At 49.5% G+C, this 14,001-nt stretch overlaps 3 protein-coding genes across 3 annotated transcripts; 2 read left to right on the top strand and 1 right to left on the bottom strand.

Annotated features, from left to right (window-relative positions):
• Nucleotides 1-680: 680 nt before the first annotated feature.
• On the top strand, nucleotides 681-8,014 carry EV420DRAFT_1297193 (uncharacterized protein; the record flags this gene model as incomplete). The annotated part of the gene is made up of 11 exons (XM_060468346.1): nucleotides 681-1,298; nucleotides 1,349-1,990; nucleotides 2,051-2,375; nucleotides 2,425-2,609; nucleotides 2,662-3,902; nucleotides 3,956-5,384; nucleotides 5,434-5,752; nucleotides 5,806-7,050; nucleotides 7,101-7,202; nucleotides 7,253-7,707; nucleotides 7,759-8,014. The coding sequence occupies 11 exons, from the start codon at nucleotides 681-683 to the stop codon at nucleotides 7,813-7,815; spliced, it is 6,618 nt and encodes a 2,205-aa protein (XP_060339015.1). The 3' UTR covers nucleotides 7,816-8,014.
• A 148-nt stretch (nucleotides 8,015-8,162) lies between these two features.
• On the bottom strand, nucleotides 8,163-11,311 carry EV420DRAFT_15384 (uncharacterized protein). The gene is made up of 11 exons (XM_060473006.1): nucleotides 10,976-11,311; nucleotides 10,861-10,927; nucleotides 10,504-10,809; nucleotides 10,230-10,453; nucleotides 9,832-10,181; nucleotides 9,757-9,783; nucleotides 9,602-9,702; nucleotides 9,337-9,551; nucleotides 9,222-9,284; nucleotides 8,981-9,167; nucleotides 8,163-8,926 (listed from the first exon to the last, which is right to left on the bottom strand). The coding sequence occupies exons 1-11, from the start codon at nucleotides 11,071-11,073 to the stop codon at nucleotides 8,207-8,209; spliced, it is 2,358 nt and encodes a 785-aa protein (XP_060339014.1). The 5' UTR covers nucleotides 11,074-11,311; the 3' UTR covers nucleotides 8,163-8,206.
• An 815-nt stretch (nucleotides 11,312-12,126) lies between these two features.
• Nucleotides 12,127-13,397, top strand: EV420DRAFT_1615966 (uncharacterized protein; the record flags this gene model as incomplete). The annotated part of the gene is made up of 7 exons (XM_060475083.1): nucleotides 12,127-12,163; nucleotides 12,212-12,408; nucleotides 12,461-12,556; nucleotides 12,605-12,755; nucleotides 12,805-12,848; nucleotides 12,872-12,995; nucleotides 13,045-13,397. The coding sequence occupies 7 exons, from the start codon at nucleotides 12,127-12,129 to the stop codon at nucleotides 13,395-13,397; spliced, it is 1,002 nt and encodes a 333-aa protein (XP_060339013.1).
• Nucleotides 13,398-14,001: the final 604 nt, after the last annotated feature.

Here is a 14,001-nt window from a genome sequence, read left to right as displayed (position 1 = left end):
AACCTGAGGTTGCTGTTAGACTCCAAACGGATATGTGGCACAAAGATGCTGGAAATTTTTAATGGGTCGGTTCAACTCACCAGAATTATTCTGGAGGATTCTGAGCGCCACAACATACTTGCTTTGTTAACATCCATAAACGGTCTCAAGGGTACCTACCGGTATTGAGGCTTGCTTTCACTACTAACATTGTGTCCGATGCCAAAAAACAACACGTCGACGGTCGGACGGGTTGGTTGGGCGTCAAGGCATATGGAGACTCCTTGCCCGAGAACGTTTGAACCTGCAACATCTGCTCAAAAGAGCCGACAAACTTGGCGAAATAATTCCTTGGATATAGCGTTATCGAAATTATGCACGTTTTCCGTTCAAACGGAACAGACGAACGGAAGCTGATGTTGGAGTAGTTGCCTTATTTGGGATTGTAGCTGACCGAAACTTTTCTTTTCCAAACCGCGACCATCTCCAAGGGGAACCGGAGCGCGCGCAGTTTCTTTCTTCATGTCGCGACGCTGCTCGTACCCCTGGATAATTAAATCTCGTTCGTATCTCGATCTCAAAGCATCTATGAATTGCGTGACAGTAATCCTGCAAGGCCGGAGGATGGCACAGATATACCATGCAAAAAAAGAGGAAGAGATCCCTGCTCTCGCTAGGTTCTCACTGGACCTATTACCATAATGTTGCCTTCTCTTGTGGTTCCTGTGTTCGCCGGACACGGTACCACCGCGATCAACTCGACATTACTTAGAGAACGCGCTGCTGCCGACGCTTTATTGCCGTCAGGCGCTCTGCTCCTTGACGCTTGCCACTACGCCTTTAACGTCGAGCTCTCCACACTTTCCCCCTCAGAAGCTTTGGCCGTGGGCATCAATCCTGAACACTTCAAGGACCCGAAATCTCTCATTTTACTCCCCAGTCATGAACCGTATCTCACCAATTCCGTCGTCACTGCAGCCACCCTGTTCCTGGTACAGACATTGCGGTACCTTGCTTCTGTGCAAGCTACTTCGTCGACATCGTTCATCTCATCATTGCAGACGAACAGTGAACACGGTCTTGGAATAGTAGGCTTTTCGTCTGGTATCCTACCAGCATGCGTTGTAGGCTCTTCGGAAACCGTTCTCGAATTCATCTCCAATGCTGTGGAGACGTTCCGTCTCGCCTTTTGGATCGGAGTTCGCCTGCAGATACACAAAGCGTCGGTCCAGACGCCCGAGCCTCTGCCATGGAGCCTAGCATTCTTGGGCATGAGCCCTGCTGCAGCCGAAAGCGCCATCCAGACTTTTCTCAAGTCGGTAAGCCATCACATCATTTCTTTCACGCACAACATGCTCATTGTCCTTAGTTTGAAGGTACACCAGAGCTCCGCGTTACATCAGTCATGAGCGAGACCTCAGTCACCATCTCAGGCCGTCCCGACATTCTCGCTACTTTTGCGGCCCAGCTCCCTCCTTCCGGTCCAGTGCACAAGACAACTGTAGATGCACTCTATCATTCTTCCTCGCACCATGACGGAGTGCGAAATCAGGTTCTCGCCGATGTAATAAGCCGCAACATTCGTTTCCCAACGCATACAGACATCAAGATTCCAGTTCGCTCGACATATTCTGGCGAACTCCTTAGCAAAAATATTAAGGGATCGCCGTCGTTTGTTGAGCAGGTTGTGGACATGATCCTCACACAACCCGTCAACTGGGATAAGGTCACTGACTCTCTTGTCCGTGCGGTGCCCGAAGGAAGCGGTGTCCATCTCCTCAATTTTGGACCTGGTGCTGGTTTAACGAAGGGTATAGAACGACTCTTCTCGTCGGATAACGTTTCCTCGACTGATCTATCGAGTGAACCTGTTCGTCCAGCTACACTTCAGACGCCATCGTCTGTACAGGAGCCTATCGCCATTTGCGGAATGTCCGTCAATATACCGGGAGCTCCGAGCGTTGCGAAACTTTGGGAAGTTCTGGAGAAAGGTATTAACACTGTATCTGAGGTAATTTCTTAAGTATCCTTTGGTCAATTCATTCCGACATACTAACCACCTTCTACGTAGGTTCCTGAACATCGGTTCAAGGTGTCGGACTACAATGATCCGAAGAAAAAAGGCCGTACCATGGGTGCTCACACAGGAAATTTCATAGACGAGCCAGACGCGTTCGACAACAAGTTCTTCAACATTTCACCGCGCGAAGCACGTAGCATGGACCCGCAACAGCGTATTCTCCTCCATACAGCTTACGAGGCTCTAGAGGACGCAGGATATGTACCCAACTCAACGCCGACAAATGACCCGGAGACGTTTGGTTGTTACGTCGGAGTTGCCACGAACGATTATGTCCAGAATTTGAGGAACGACATTGATGTTTATTATAGCACCGGTAAGCAATTACGTTGACTAAGATTGACAGCTTCTGAAATGACAATCAGGAACCTTACGAGCCTTTCTGAGCGGCCGTATTTCCTATGCGCTGCAGTTCAGTGGTCCTTCGATCGTCGTTGACACAGCATGTTCTTCATCTCTGGTTGCTGTATATCAAGCATGTCGTGCTCTTATGAACCGAGATTGTAATGCTGCTATTGCCGGTGGAGTCAATGTCATCAGCAGTCCGGATGTAAGTCTTTTTACATCAACTCACAAACCAACTTTCTCACTTTGTCTTACAGATGTTCCTCGGCTTGGATCGAGGCCATTTTTTAAGCCCAACTGGACAATGCAAAGCTTTCGACGCTTCTGCTGACGGCTATTCTCGCTCAGAGGGCTGCGGGATATTCGTCCTAAAGCGTCTCTCGGACGCGATCGCCGAAAATGATCAGATTCTCGGTGTCATCCGCGGAGTCGAAGTTAACCAATCTGGTAACGCGTACTCCATCACCCGTCCTCATGCTCCTACGCAAGAAAACCTCTTCACGCAGGCTCTCGAGCGATCCGGTCTCGATGCTTCTCGTATCAGTGTTGTGGAGGCCCACGGTACCGGAACGCAAGCCGGTGATCCCATCGAATTAGAGAGCATACGCGGTATATTCGCCAAGCATAGAAAAGCGAACAACCCACTCCATATCACCTCCGTCAAGGCTAATATTGGTCATTTGGAGGCTGCATCGGGTGCAGCGGCTCTGGCGAAGCTGCTCCTTATGCTGCGCCACCGCTCCATCCCTCGTCTTGTCTCGTTAAAGAACCTTAACCCGCGTATCAAACCCCTTGCATCAGACAATGTTATCATTGATACAAAGCAAGTCGGCTGGACCGTCCCCGACGAGAGTCTGCCCCGTGTCGCCCTCCTTAACAACTTTGGGGCTGCCGGTTCGAATGGCGCTCTACTTCTTGAGGAGTATATCCCGAAGTCGTCCGGGAAGGATACCGAGGTCTCTTCGACTTTCGTTGTCGGGCTGTCTGCTAAGAATGAGCAGGCACTTGTCGATCTGCGTGCGAGTTACATTGAATATCTCCGTAGCTCTGCGAGCACAGGTGTCACCCTTGCCGATATCGCATATACTGCCACGGCTCGCCGACGTATGTACTCTCACCGATTCGCGGTCACTGCGAGATCCAAGGAGGAGTTGGCGCACAAGCTCGAGCTAGCTTCGGGGAAAACTGTCACAGACAATGCGCCAGGGAAGGTCGTGTTCGTGTTCTCGGGGCAAGGAGGCCAGTACCTTGGCATGGGATCTTCCCTTTACAAGACATCGGCGCTCTTCAAGAACGCCACAGACGAGTGTGAGTCTTTCTTGAAGAAGAACAACTTCCCCGGAGTTCTACCTATCATCACTTCGGATGGAGAGTCTAGCGGGTTGATGCCTGTGGAAGAGTTCGAAGCGAATCAGGCTGCAATCTTTGCGCTTGAATATGGACTGGCGAAGCTTTGGATGTCATGGGGCGTCACTCCTACTGCTGTCGTCGGGCATAGGTCAGTTGCTTAAAATATCTTCTCTTTATATTTACTGATATCAGTTTTTTCAGTCTGGGAGAATATGCAGCTCACGTTGTCGCCGGTGTACTCAGCCTTGAAAGCGCACTCACCCTAGTTGCTCATCGAGTTCGTATCATGATGCGTACATGCGAACTTGACACTACGGGAATGATTGCCATTAACCTTGCGTCTGGAGTAGTCACTGAAATTCTTTCCTCATCCCCCGACTTCTCTGGCATATCAATTGCATGCTACAATAGTGCAACTGACTGCGTTGCCTCGGGACCAATCGGACAGCTCGACGCCCTCAAGGCCCATCTCGATAAGGCCGTTCACTGCAAGAGCGTGCGTCTCAAAGTTCCGTTTGGATACCATAGTTCTGCTATGCAACCGCTTCTTGAAGAGTTTGAAGTTCTTGCGAAACGCGTAGCGGTCCATCCACCGAAACTTCCCGTTATTTCAAATCCTCTAGGCCGAGTAATTCCTGCAGGAGACAAGTCCGCTTTCAACGCCGAATACTATCTCAGCCACTGTGCTGATCCCGTCCAGTTTGAAAACGGTATCAGTGCACTAATCGATGATGCTTCATTCACGGATATTGCCGCCTGGATAGAGCTGGGTCCTCACCCTACAACGTTGCCTATGCTCACCGTGCATCCTGGCGTGTCAAAGGAAGCATTACTAGTCAGCTCATTGAAAAAACGACAGGATGACAACGTCACACTTTCGTCGTCGCTTTCTCAGCTCTACACCTCCAGTGTCCTTGTTCGATGGAGAGATGTTTTCGCTGATGTCTCAGCGGCTTGCGTCTCGCTTCCTTCCTACCCATGGCAGAAAAGCAAGTTCTGGGTGGCATGGAAGGAAGACTCGCCAGCTGCGGCCCCGCCCATTGAAGGTTCACCCTCTTCTACTAAGGCCTTCCACCCTGTCAACGACTTTGGTATGCTTCAGTCTTGGGCACAATTCCCATCCACCGCCAACAACCAGGTCGCTATTTTTGAAACACCCATATCCCTCCTCAAAACCTCGATTATCGGTCACATTGTAGGCGACGTTCCGTTATGCCCAGCTTCTGTTTATCACGAGTTGGCTCTCGCTGGGATTGAAGCTACCAAGGCACATCTATCCCTACCCCTCCAAGGTAGCCATAGCTCACTCTTCAACATCGACTACGTGAAGCCTCTTGTTTACAGCAAAGACGTAGCTCGCGTCGTCAAGACAACTATTACAATAAACATCGATGGCTCTGGTCTCTTCACCGTCGAATCATATGCTGATTCGGAGCCGGAGTCTGTGCATTGTTCAGGACAGTTCCGCCCATTGCTAGTAGCAGATACGACGACAAAGTTCAACCGTATGGCTCCTGTCGTCAGTCGGAGGACCGCGGCTATATGCTCGGGAGAAGATGGCGAAGCCGAAGTATTTACGACCCGAACGGCGTATGAGATTATCTTTACGAGGGTTGTCAAATATGCGAAGGTATGTCCTGCAATGCTTGTTTTTCAGCTGTCTTTAACACGCTTTCCAGGAGTACCATACGATGAAGAGCGTTACGATCAACAAGAACGGTATGGAAGGGTATGCCATCGTCAAGCTCCCCAAGGACCACGACAAGAGCAAATTTGTTGTTCATCCCGTATTCATGGATACGATGCTCCACGTAGCCGGATTCCTTGCGAATATGCAAGGCGGTGATAACGACGCATATATCTGCTCAAAGGTCAAGTCAGTCAAAGCAATTCCAAGTTTGATCAACAATGATGCGACGTACGGTGTGTTTGTCGTGAATGCTTGGGTGGAATCCGAAGGTATCATGTTGTCGGACGCCATTGCCGTAGACATCACGGGTAGGTCTTCATTTAGGATTGATTTTTCTCGGCACTCAAATATGGTATTATAGGGCACGGCCAAATTGTAGCGCAGCTCAAGGGCATGTGCTTCAAGAAACTTCGCCTGAACACCCTTCAACGCAGTTTGGCTATGCATGCCGGTCATAGTGCGCCACCGCCGGCCCAAAAGCGCTCCGTTACACTGGCTGCTCCCAAGCCCAAGATCACCGAGGTTGCACCTGCTCTTGGACCCCGCTCCTCTCCCGCTAAACCCTCCGTCGATGTCCAGAGCATAGTACTTCACACCGTTGGCGACACATGTGGCATCGAGGTCTCGGCGCTTGACGTAAACGCGGATCTCGAGACTTACGGCGTTGATTCCCTCATGTCCATCGAGATCTTGCGCAAGTTTGAAGAGTCTTTCCCTCAAATGCAATTTGACGCGACTATCTTTAGTACTTGCAACAATATAACGGAACTCGTGCGCGAGATCTCGTCCACAGCTGGATCGCAAGCCACCACTGCAGTTCCTTCCCCGGAGACGGCATCTACTCCAGAACCTACTCTGCAGGGTGATGCACCTCAGTCTGCTGACGTTCGTTCCATCCTGCTGGAACTCATATCCTCCTTCACTGGCTTTGAAATATCAAAACTTGATCTGAACGCGGATGCAGATACCGCCTACGGCTTGGATAAGTTCCTCTTCATCCCCCTCTTCAGTAAACTCCAGACGTTCTTCCCTGATATTACCCTCGATCCTGCCAAACCTTCTGTCTGCAGCACTATTGGAGAGCTCTTGGATGAGGTCACAGCACAGGTCCAAGCAGGGCCATTGTCCAGCTCTGATCTGGTTGATACAAAGCCCATGTTCGTGTCTGTTCTTGGATTGGATGAGTCGGATATTCAAGACGATACGGAGTTTGAGACCATTGGGCTCGACTCCCTGACAGCTATCGAGGCACTTCATGCTATCCAGACCAAATATGGTCTCGAACTCCCGTCCAATCTCTTTGAGTTACACACTACGGTGAAGGCAGTTAACCAGTATATCTCTTCCAAGCGACCAGGAAAGTTGCCGAAGCCTGTCGAAGAAACGGCGATGGATCCTGATAAGGAAGAAGATCTTTCTGATCTTACTCCTGAGCAGGTTCAGTCGGTCGTCCGGGTTTTGCGACTCGACGAGGTGCCTATGTCTGTGCAGAAGTCGTCTAGTAGTGGATCTCCACTCTTCCTTTTCCATGATGGCAGTGGAGCGGTGAATTACCTTCGTCGCTTGGGCTCCATTGACCGCGAATTCTGGGGATTTAATAATCCAAGTGAGGTTTTTTTATGCATTTGTGTCTCGTTTTCTGACCGTCCGTAACAGATTATGCGACAGGTAAACCATGGGGATCTTTAGAAGCCATGGCGTCTGCTTACGCCGACTATGCTGTGAAAGTTGCTGGTTCTAGGCCCGTGATATTTGGTGGTAAGTGTTATCTTCATGTATATCGGCCTTCACTGATGTTGAGCCTCTAGGTTGGTCCTTTGGCGGTGTTGTCGGATTTGAAGCAGCGCGACAACTAATGAGGAGAGGAGTCCCTGTGAAGGGTGTTGTACTCATCGATTCTCCGTTCCCTGTAGACCACGTCCCTTCATCAAATGAGTTCATGGCGGTGACTGCGGGTGCCTTTACGCGGGGTGGGCGCACCCCAATTGGACGGATGATGTGGAAGCAGCTGCAGCAAAACGCGCCGTTGTTGAAGACATACGATCCTAGAATTGCTGGCAGGCCGTACCCTCCCTTGGTGTTGCTGCATAATAAGGAAGGGATCCCACCTGATGCGTTCTTGCCGTACCCTGTTCCCCGGTGGATGTCGGAGAAGGGGACGAACCCGTGTCATTTGGCTGATGAGTGGTCGGGGCTGGTGGGCGCACCAATTAAGGTGATACACCTTCCTGGGACGCACTTTACGACCTTTGCTACCCCTCATGTGAGTATATTTTCTTGATTGCGTTGGCTCGTGCTGACTTATTGTCATTAGTTGGGAGCTGTGACTCAGGCACTTATTGATGGATGTGCGTATCTGGATGAGCTTTGACTTAGGAAGACTCTGCTGCAGCGTCGTGGTAGTTTATTTTATGGATCCATTTGATAGATAGCCGCTTTATTTAAATAATGTGTTAAATAGCCAAAAATGGATTTTCGCGCCCCAAACCAACTTGAAGATGTAGCATGGGCTACCTTTTCCGCCTTTCATCTCAGGCTTCAGCTTCAGGCCTCAGAAAGTAAGCTTCCGGGCATATTCACCTTAGTTAATTGTTACCCGTCTATATTGCTCTCCAAAAAAAAGGAGAAAACCACAAATGCGCGTCCTGATGGATACGTAATAGCATATATGTAGTAAATTAAGCTCTCTAACATACAGACCATACTACCCATTAAATTCACATCACACCAGAATTATACCGGTGAAGGATATCCCATAGGTGTTATGTTCCAGCATCATACGTCCCAAAGAACTCCGGAGAACCGACCACAAAATCCTGGGGTCCAAAAAAGTTGTTATTGTCATTGGGCACATTGCCGTAACCATCATACGACTCAGAGCCCATATTATAATCTGGTATGAAAGGTTGGATACCAAACAGCTCCGAGTCGCCATTCAGCATTCCCAAAACGGCAAGAGATCCATAACTATTGCTGTCATGACTGCCCGACAGGTGGTAGTGCTGCTGAGTTGGGAACCACTGGGACTGAGGATGGGATGCCTCAGTTGGCATCGATGAGGCGGCATTTTGATAAAACCCAGATCCAAACGAGCCCGCCTCACACTGTGTCGTCCCGTTGTCGGCTTCAATTGCAATCTCGGTCTCCTCCTGCCTTGCCTGCTTCGCGGACCTCTTCTCTAACAACGGATCTAACTGTCTATGCAAAAGATTCGACAAGATCCCGCTGATCCTCATAGCGAAGTTCCATGATTTTCCGATCTCGTTCAGATAATCAACGCACAGATTGGCTTGAGAGATAAATCGTTCGAGGTCCTTCTTGGCGACGCGAAGACCGGAGGATGCCTTCCCAGCAAGGAGCAAGTAGATGGTTCCAGCAGAAAAGAGTACTTGTACGAGCGTCATTGGAACGTATCGTAGAGTATAGAGTGGCCGCCAGACAAGGAGAAGCTCCATGATATTCTCTGAAGCCCGCTTACACATCTACGGCAAACCTGGGTCAGGGAAGAGACCCATTAAGGTGTCAGAACGACAGACCTTGACATGATCGATGTCTCCATCCGACTCACGCTTTCGACGATGAAAGAATGGGCGGTGTAAGAGGATGAATACCCACCAGAAGGATAGGTGAAGCATTAGACGATGAGGAGTAGCAATTAACTTGTTGCTGATTGTTATATCCACTTCTGGAGAGAGTCGACTCTTCCATTCGTGGAGTTGCAGACTACATGGCAGTACACGTAAGTCAGAAAGGGAGAGACCAATGATAAAAACCCACTCAATTTTGCTGATAATTTCGTCGCTTATCTCCTGTCGGGTGCCAACAAGATTCAACCCGTTTCTGGAACGCTGTTAGTTGCACTAGTTCGAGACAAAAAATACGAATCATATACATGACGTCCATAACTTGTCTCAATATCATCATCAGTTCGGAAGTCGCTGCGAGGGTCCTCAATAGAAAGTTCGGCTGAGGGGGAATATTAGCAGGAGGATAATGCCATGGGATCTTGTCGAATTCGCTGTCAACGAAGGAAACCGAGACACGTCGTTCCACTGGTTGAGGAACAGTAAAGTCCCGCCCGACGCCGTAAACAGAAGAACAAGCGTCCTAGATGAAAGATTATAAAACGGAAGTCGACACTTGATGAAGTAGCTGACTTCACTAAATGTAGTCCAGTACGCCTGGTTTCGGTCCATCGTATCGTCTCGGGATATAAGTCCAGCCCTGACCCATGGTGAACTGTCAAAGCTGAGGCCCACTACCATAATCATGATGAGTGAATTATTTTCCGTGTTGGTAACCTTGTACGTACGTGCTTGACCAACACGCGTGCTGAGACCTAATATCCCTGGGTAAGAAAGGCCCGGATAGGGATCGATTTACTTACCGAAGTACATATAGCCAATAGTATGGTCACCGTTGGTCGTATGGAAGCTCGACAGTATTGAAAGCGCTTGTGCAACACTGATGGTCGGCTTTCGACATTCATCCTCCCACCGTCGCTTGGCCTCATCGGCAAAGTAGTTACGTGACTTGAAATCACGTATCTGAGGATCATCCGAGAAGGCCGTCGCCAAAGCTACAAGGGCATTGTGAAGCATTGGAGAATAATGGGCAGTCCTCGGAGGTGTCTGATGTGCAGGGACGCTTATAGCCCTACGCATGTCCCGAAAAAACAGTTCCGGAACAACACGACAACACCATGGCGTAAAGAATTTGAAGAGAAGATCGAGAACTCTTGAGAGAACATTAATACCCTGAAAGAGTGATGCATAGGCAGCCTACCTGTCATGTTCCTTCCTGTCCAGAGGTACGACAGAAGGGAGATGGCGAGACCAGTCGAAATCTGGGTCGTAGTAATTTCCATCACCATCTGATATTTGAAGAACATGGCTCTTCTTAGGGTCGTCAACGTCGGGAAGTCTTGAGGTCACCCTAGATTTTGCAGGAGTCTGGTCTAGACGAAACGGTGCCGCAATACCATAGAAAACAAGTTGACTGTCCTCCAGCTGTAAACACGGTTAGCAGGCACCCAGTAAAGGCAGTGTCGGTGACGCACCTTTAGGTTCCGGGTAGGCACGCAAATCTCCCGTGTTATGTCCTCTCCGTCGACCTGATTGGCATCAGCACCATCGTCATGCGGCGGTGGCACTTCATTGTCCAGAATGGCGCTCCCAGCGTCCGGCGGTCGGAACTGGAGGTACGACATGCTCTCTTCCGACACTCCTCCATGCTCTCTACGGCATTTCTCCAGCAACGACTCGAGCAGGTCAGCATAGGCTTTGAGAGCATCTGCTCGTTTTCTCAGTGCTTCGTAATGGGCCTCTGTCCTTGGTCGTCTTGCACTTTCGCCTGTCCATGAGCACTGCGCAGTCGGTTAGCAGACAATAGAGTAATTGCTGAGTGACGCACGGACCTCATCGTTACGTCCCGAGGCCTGACAGAAGCCACAGACAGGCTTTACCTCGTCGCATTTTACCCTCCTTGGGCACGACGTTAGGGGTAATTCCTAAGACGACAATGAGACGTACTTGGCTCTGCATACATTGCAAGCATGGGAAGCGTAGGTTCCCCGACCACGTGATGTTCCCGTCCCAGACGACCTCTTCGACGACGACGCCCTTGTCATTACAGTACTGGTTCAAGATTTTATCCAACTCTGTTGTAAGGTGGGAAAGCGCTGTGTCTTCCTGTATGGAAACCTTCGAGTAACGTAAGGGACGTTCAGCTATATTTCTTGGCATGTGCTCAGCCGGCTCTTGTCCTCCGCCTCTCCACACACACTGTGCTTACAAGTACAGAACCTGCTTTTACTTTCTGAATTGCTAGGAAATGTTCGATACCACATGCTCAAGACCACTGCGCCTTATTAGCCGCTACCTTTCCTGCCTTTTACCTCAGGAAGTAAACACCTTTAGTTAAGCGCTACCCATCTATATCACTCAAACGACACAGAAGGATCGCGGTGCTAGATGGAACATCGATGCATGGTGGAATCTTTTAATCGGTCTGCCTTCGCCATTGAAGGGATTTCAGCAACGTTGTCGTCAATGACAACCTTGAACCAGTGGGTATAATCAGTACGGCAATGAGTCTCCCGATGAGTCAGAGCCTGGTAGTTCTCAATTCATAAGAGACCCGCTTGAAATGATAAGCCAGGGCAAATCCGTTGAGTCGGCGACACGTAATAGCTAGAGTAAAGATAATTTTGAGTGAGCAGAAGCTCATTTGGAAGGTCGGGTAAATCGTCGGCAATGGGTCGGCACTCATACATTAAAACTCCGCATCCCGCCGTCTCGGCACCTTTCTTGCACTCCCCCCGCCACAGAAGTTTGACATGTTGGACCTTGGTGTAACCGTCGTCTTGCCTCCCGTTCAAGACGGTCTATATTCCCACTGCTGTATGACTTGGCCTCACCACACACCGAAAACTTCTACCGTCATCCCATTAGCGAGCGGAGATGATGGATGTCGCTGATCAACGTGACGATTAGGGCTCTCTTCCTTACTGCATCGTGGCTCTCGACGACGGCAACGCATATTGCAGTATCTCACCCATTATGTCATGGCATCATCGATGACGCTGACTGAGCATCGACTGGTATTGAAGCTCAGATGACACCAGTAATATAAAGGATGTGAAAATCTGGGTATTCCACAACTTCGAATTCTCACACTCAAGATGTCGAAAGTCAGCATCTTCTTTACTGGAGGAACGGGTGCGTTCTCATTCAATTTCTTAGCATGAGGAGACTGACGCAGTCCAGGTTACATTGGGGGCACCTTTCTGTCACGTCTTATCGAGCACAAAGACGCAAAGAATTTCGACATCACAATTCTTCTTCGTCCAACCAGATATCCCGCTGGATACGAGGCCTTGGGATTGAAAACTGTCTCGGGAAGCGACTCCGATTTCGGGCTTTTGAGGGCACAAGCAGCGGCGGCAGACGTTATTTTCGCCACTGTACGCAGTCCAACTGCTCTAGAGATGTTCGAAGAACCTTACAGGCTCACAGGCAGACTGCGACGACCTTCCTGCCGCCCAGGCAATTCTACAAGGTGCAAAAGATCGCTACGAAAAGACAGGGAAAGCCCCCATCCTCATCCATACCGTGAGCCCAACCTGTTGTGCACCATCACGATATTGATATCGCGGATAGTCTGGAACTGGTGAACTCGCTGACAACGCACAAGGCCTGCACGGCACCGATGTCGTTTATTCGGACCTCAATGTTTCTCTCTATGAAGCCCTTCCCCCAACCCAGCCTCACCGGAATGTCGACCTCGCTGTTCTCGCTGCGGACAAGGAAGGTTTGTAGGCCTGTTGATCGCGTCCTCCACCATTCTAATCATCTTACAGGCTATGTAAAATCATACATCGTTCTGCCCCCAACTATCTATGGAGTACCCAATGGTGTCTTACAAAGCATGGTCTTCAGCGCCCACTCGTTGACCAAATCCGTCGACTTGTTGAGGCTAGCATTGCTAGGAAGCAAGGTGGTGTGTACGGCAAAGGCAAGAATATTTGGCCCAATGTTGATGTGAACGAAAGTATGTCCTTTCTTTTCCTTCTTACGCCTATTCACCGTCCTGTCTACAGTGGCCGATCTGTACTTGATTATCTTCGATCTTGCTGTCTCACCCTCCTCTCCACCTCCTGACTTCCAACATGGTCGGTTTGGCATTTACTTTACTGTCAGTGACGAGCACCAGTTATACGATCTCTCCAAGGCCGTAGCTGAAGGCCTCGCTTGCCGAGGTATTGGATCTCCCGAGCCCACACCTTTCAGCAAGACCGAAGCAGAAGCTTTGCGGCGCGTGGTGGACACCAACTCGCGAGTGGACTTTGAGAAAAGCAGAGGCAAAGCCTTAGGATGGAAACCGACCAAGGGGACGAAGGATATGTTGGCCTTTGTCGAGGTTGAAATCGACCGACAACTGAAGAAGGATTAGTATTTTGAAATATGTATCAACGCCCACCTAATCCAACTCGAGTTGAGCCAGACTTTGATGAACGACAGAGTAAGAAGTACTACCGTAATTTGGGCCGTCGAGGATTACTAAATTGATCCAATAAAAGTGTAGGCCTAGATAGTAACGATGCCTTCGGGTGGAGTAGAATCAACTGGAAACTGTTGAGCATGCAACAACGGGCTAGGCAATCTGAGAAAAAGTCTGTTGTTCGTTATTACATAAGCGTGGACCACATCTCGGCAGTTGATTTATGGGTGTAGGCCAAAGCGGACCTAACTATGTAGAAACAAGTCCTAGACTAATTCGGAAGTCGGAGTTTGAATTAATTAATTCCCTGTACGAGCATCGAGGCAGCTTACGCAGTTGTGCTTGCCTTGCCTTCGTCTCTTCAGCTTAGCGGGGGTATCTGTAGAAGTGCATAATGCATTTATGAATATCTGAGTTCGTCAAAGGCCCTAATTTATCTGTGAGGCCACCATATGTGCAAGATTATCTTGATGTCTCAGACTGAGCAGCACTTTCCGGAGCAGGTGCTCGTGGTTGCGCATTCTCAAAGTTGTGAAATGGCATGTTGTATAGCCTA

This window comes from Desarmillaria tabescens, assembly GCF_030435595.1.
Source record: "Desarmillaria tabescens strain CCBAS 213 chromosome Unknown EV420scaffold_1, whole genome shotgun sequence".
Classification (NCBI taxonomy): domain Eukaryota; kingdom Fungi; phylum Basidiomycota; class Agaricomycetes; order Agaricales; family Physalacriaceae; genus Desarmillaria; species Desarmillaria tabescens.
Note: the sequence above shows the minus strand (reverse complement) of the source record. Positions and strands in the feature narration are given on the sequence as shown.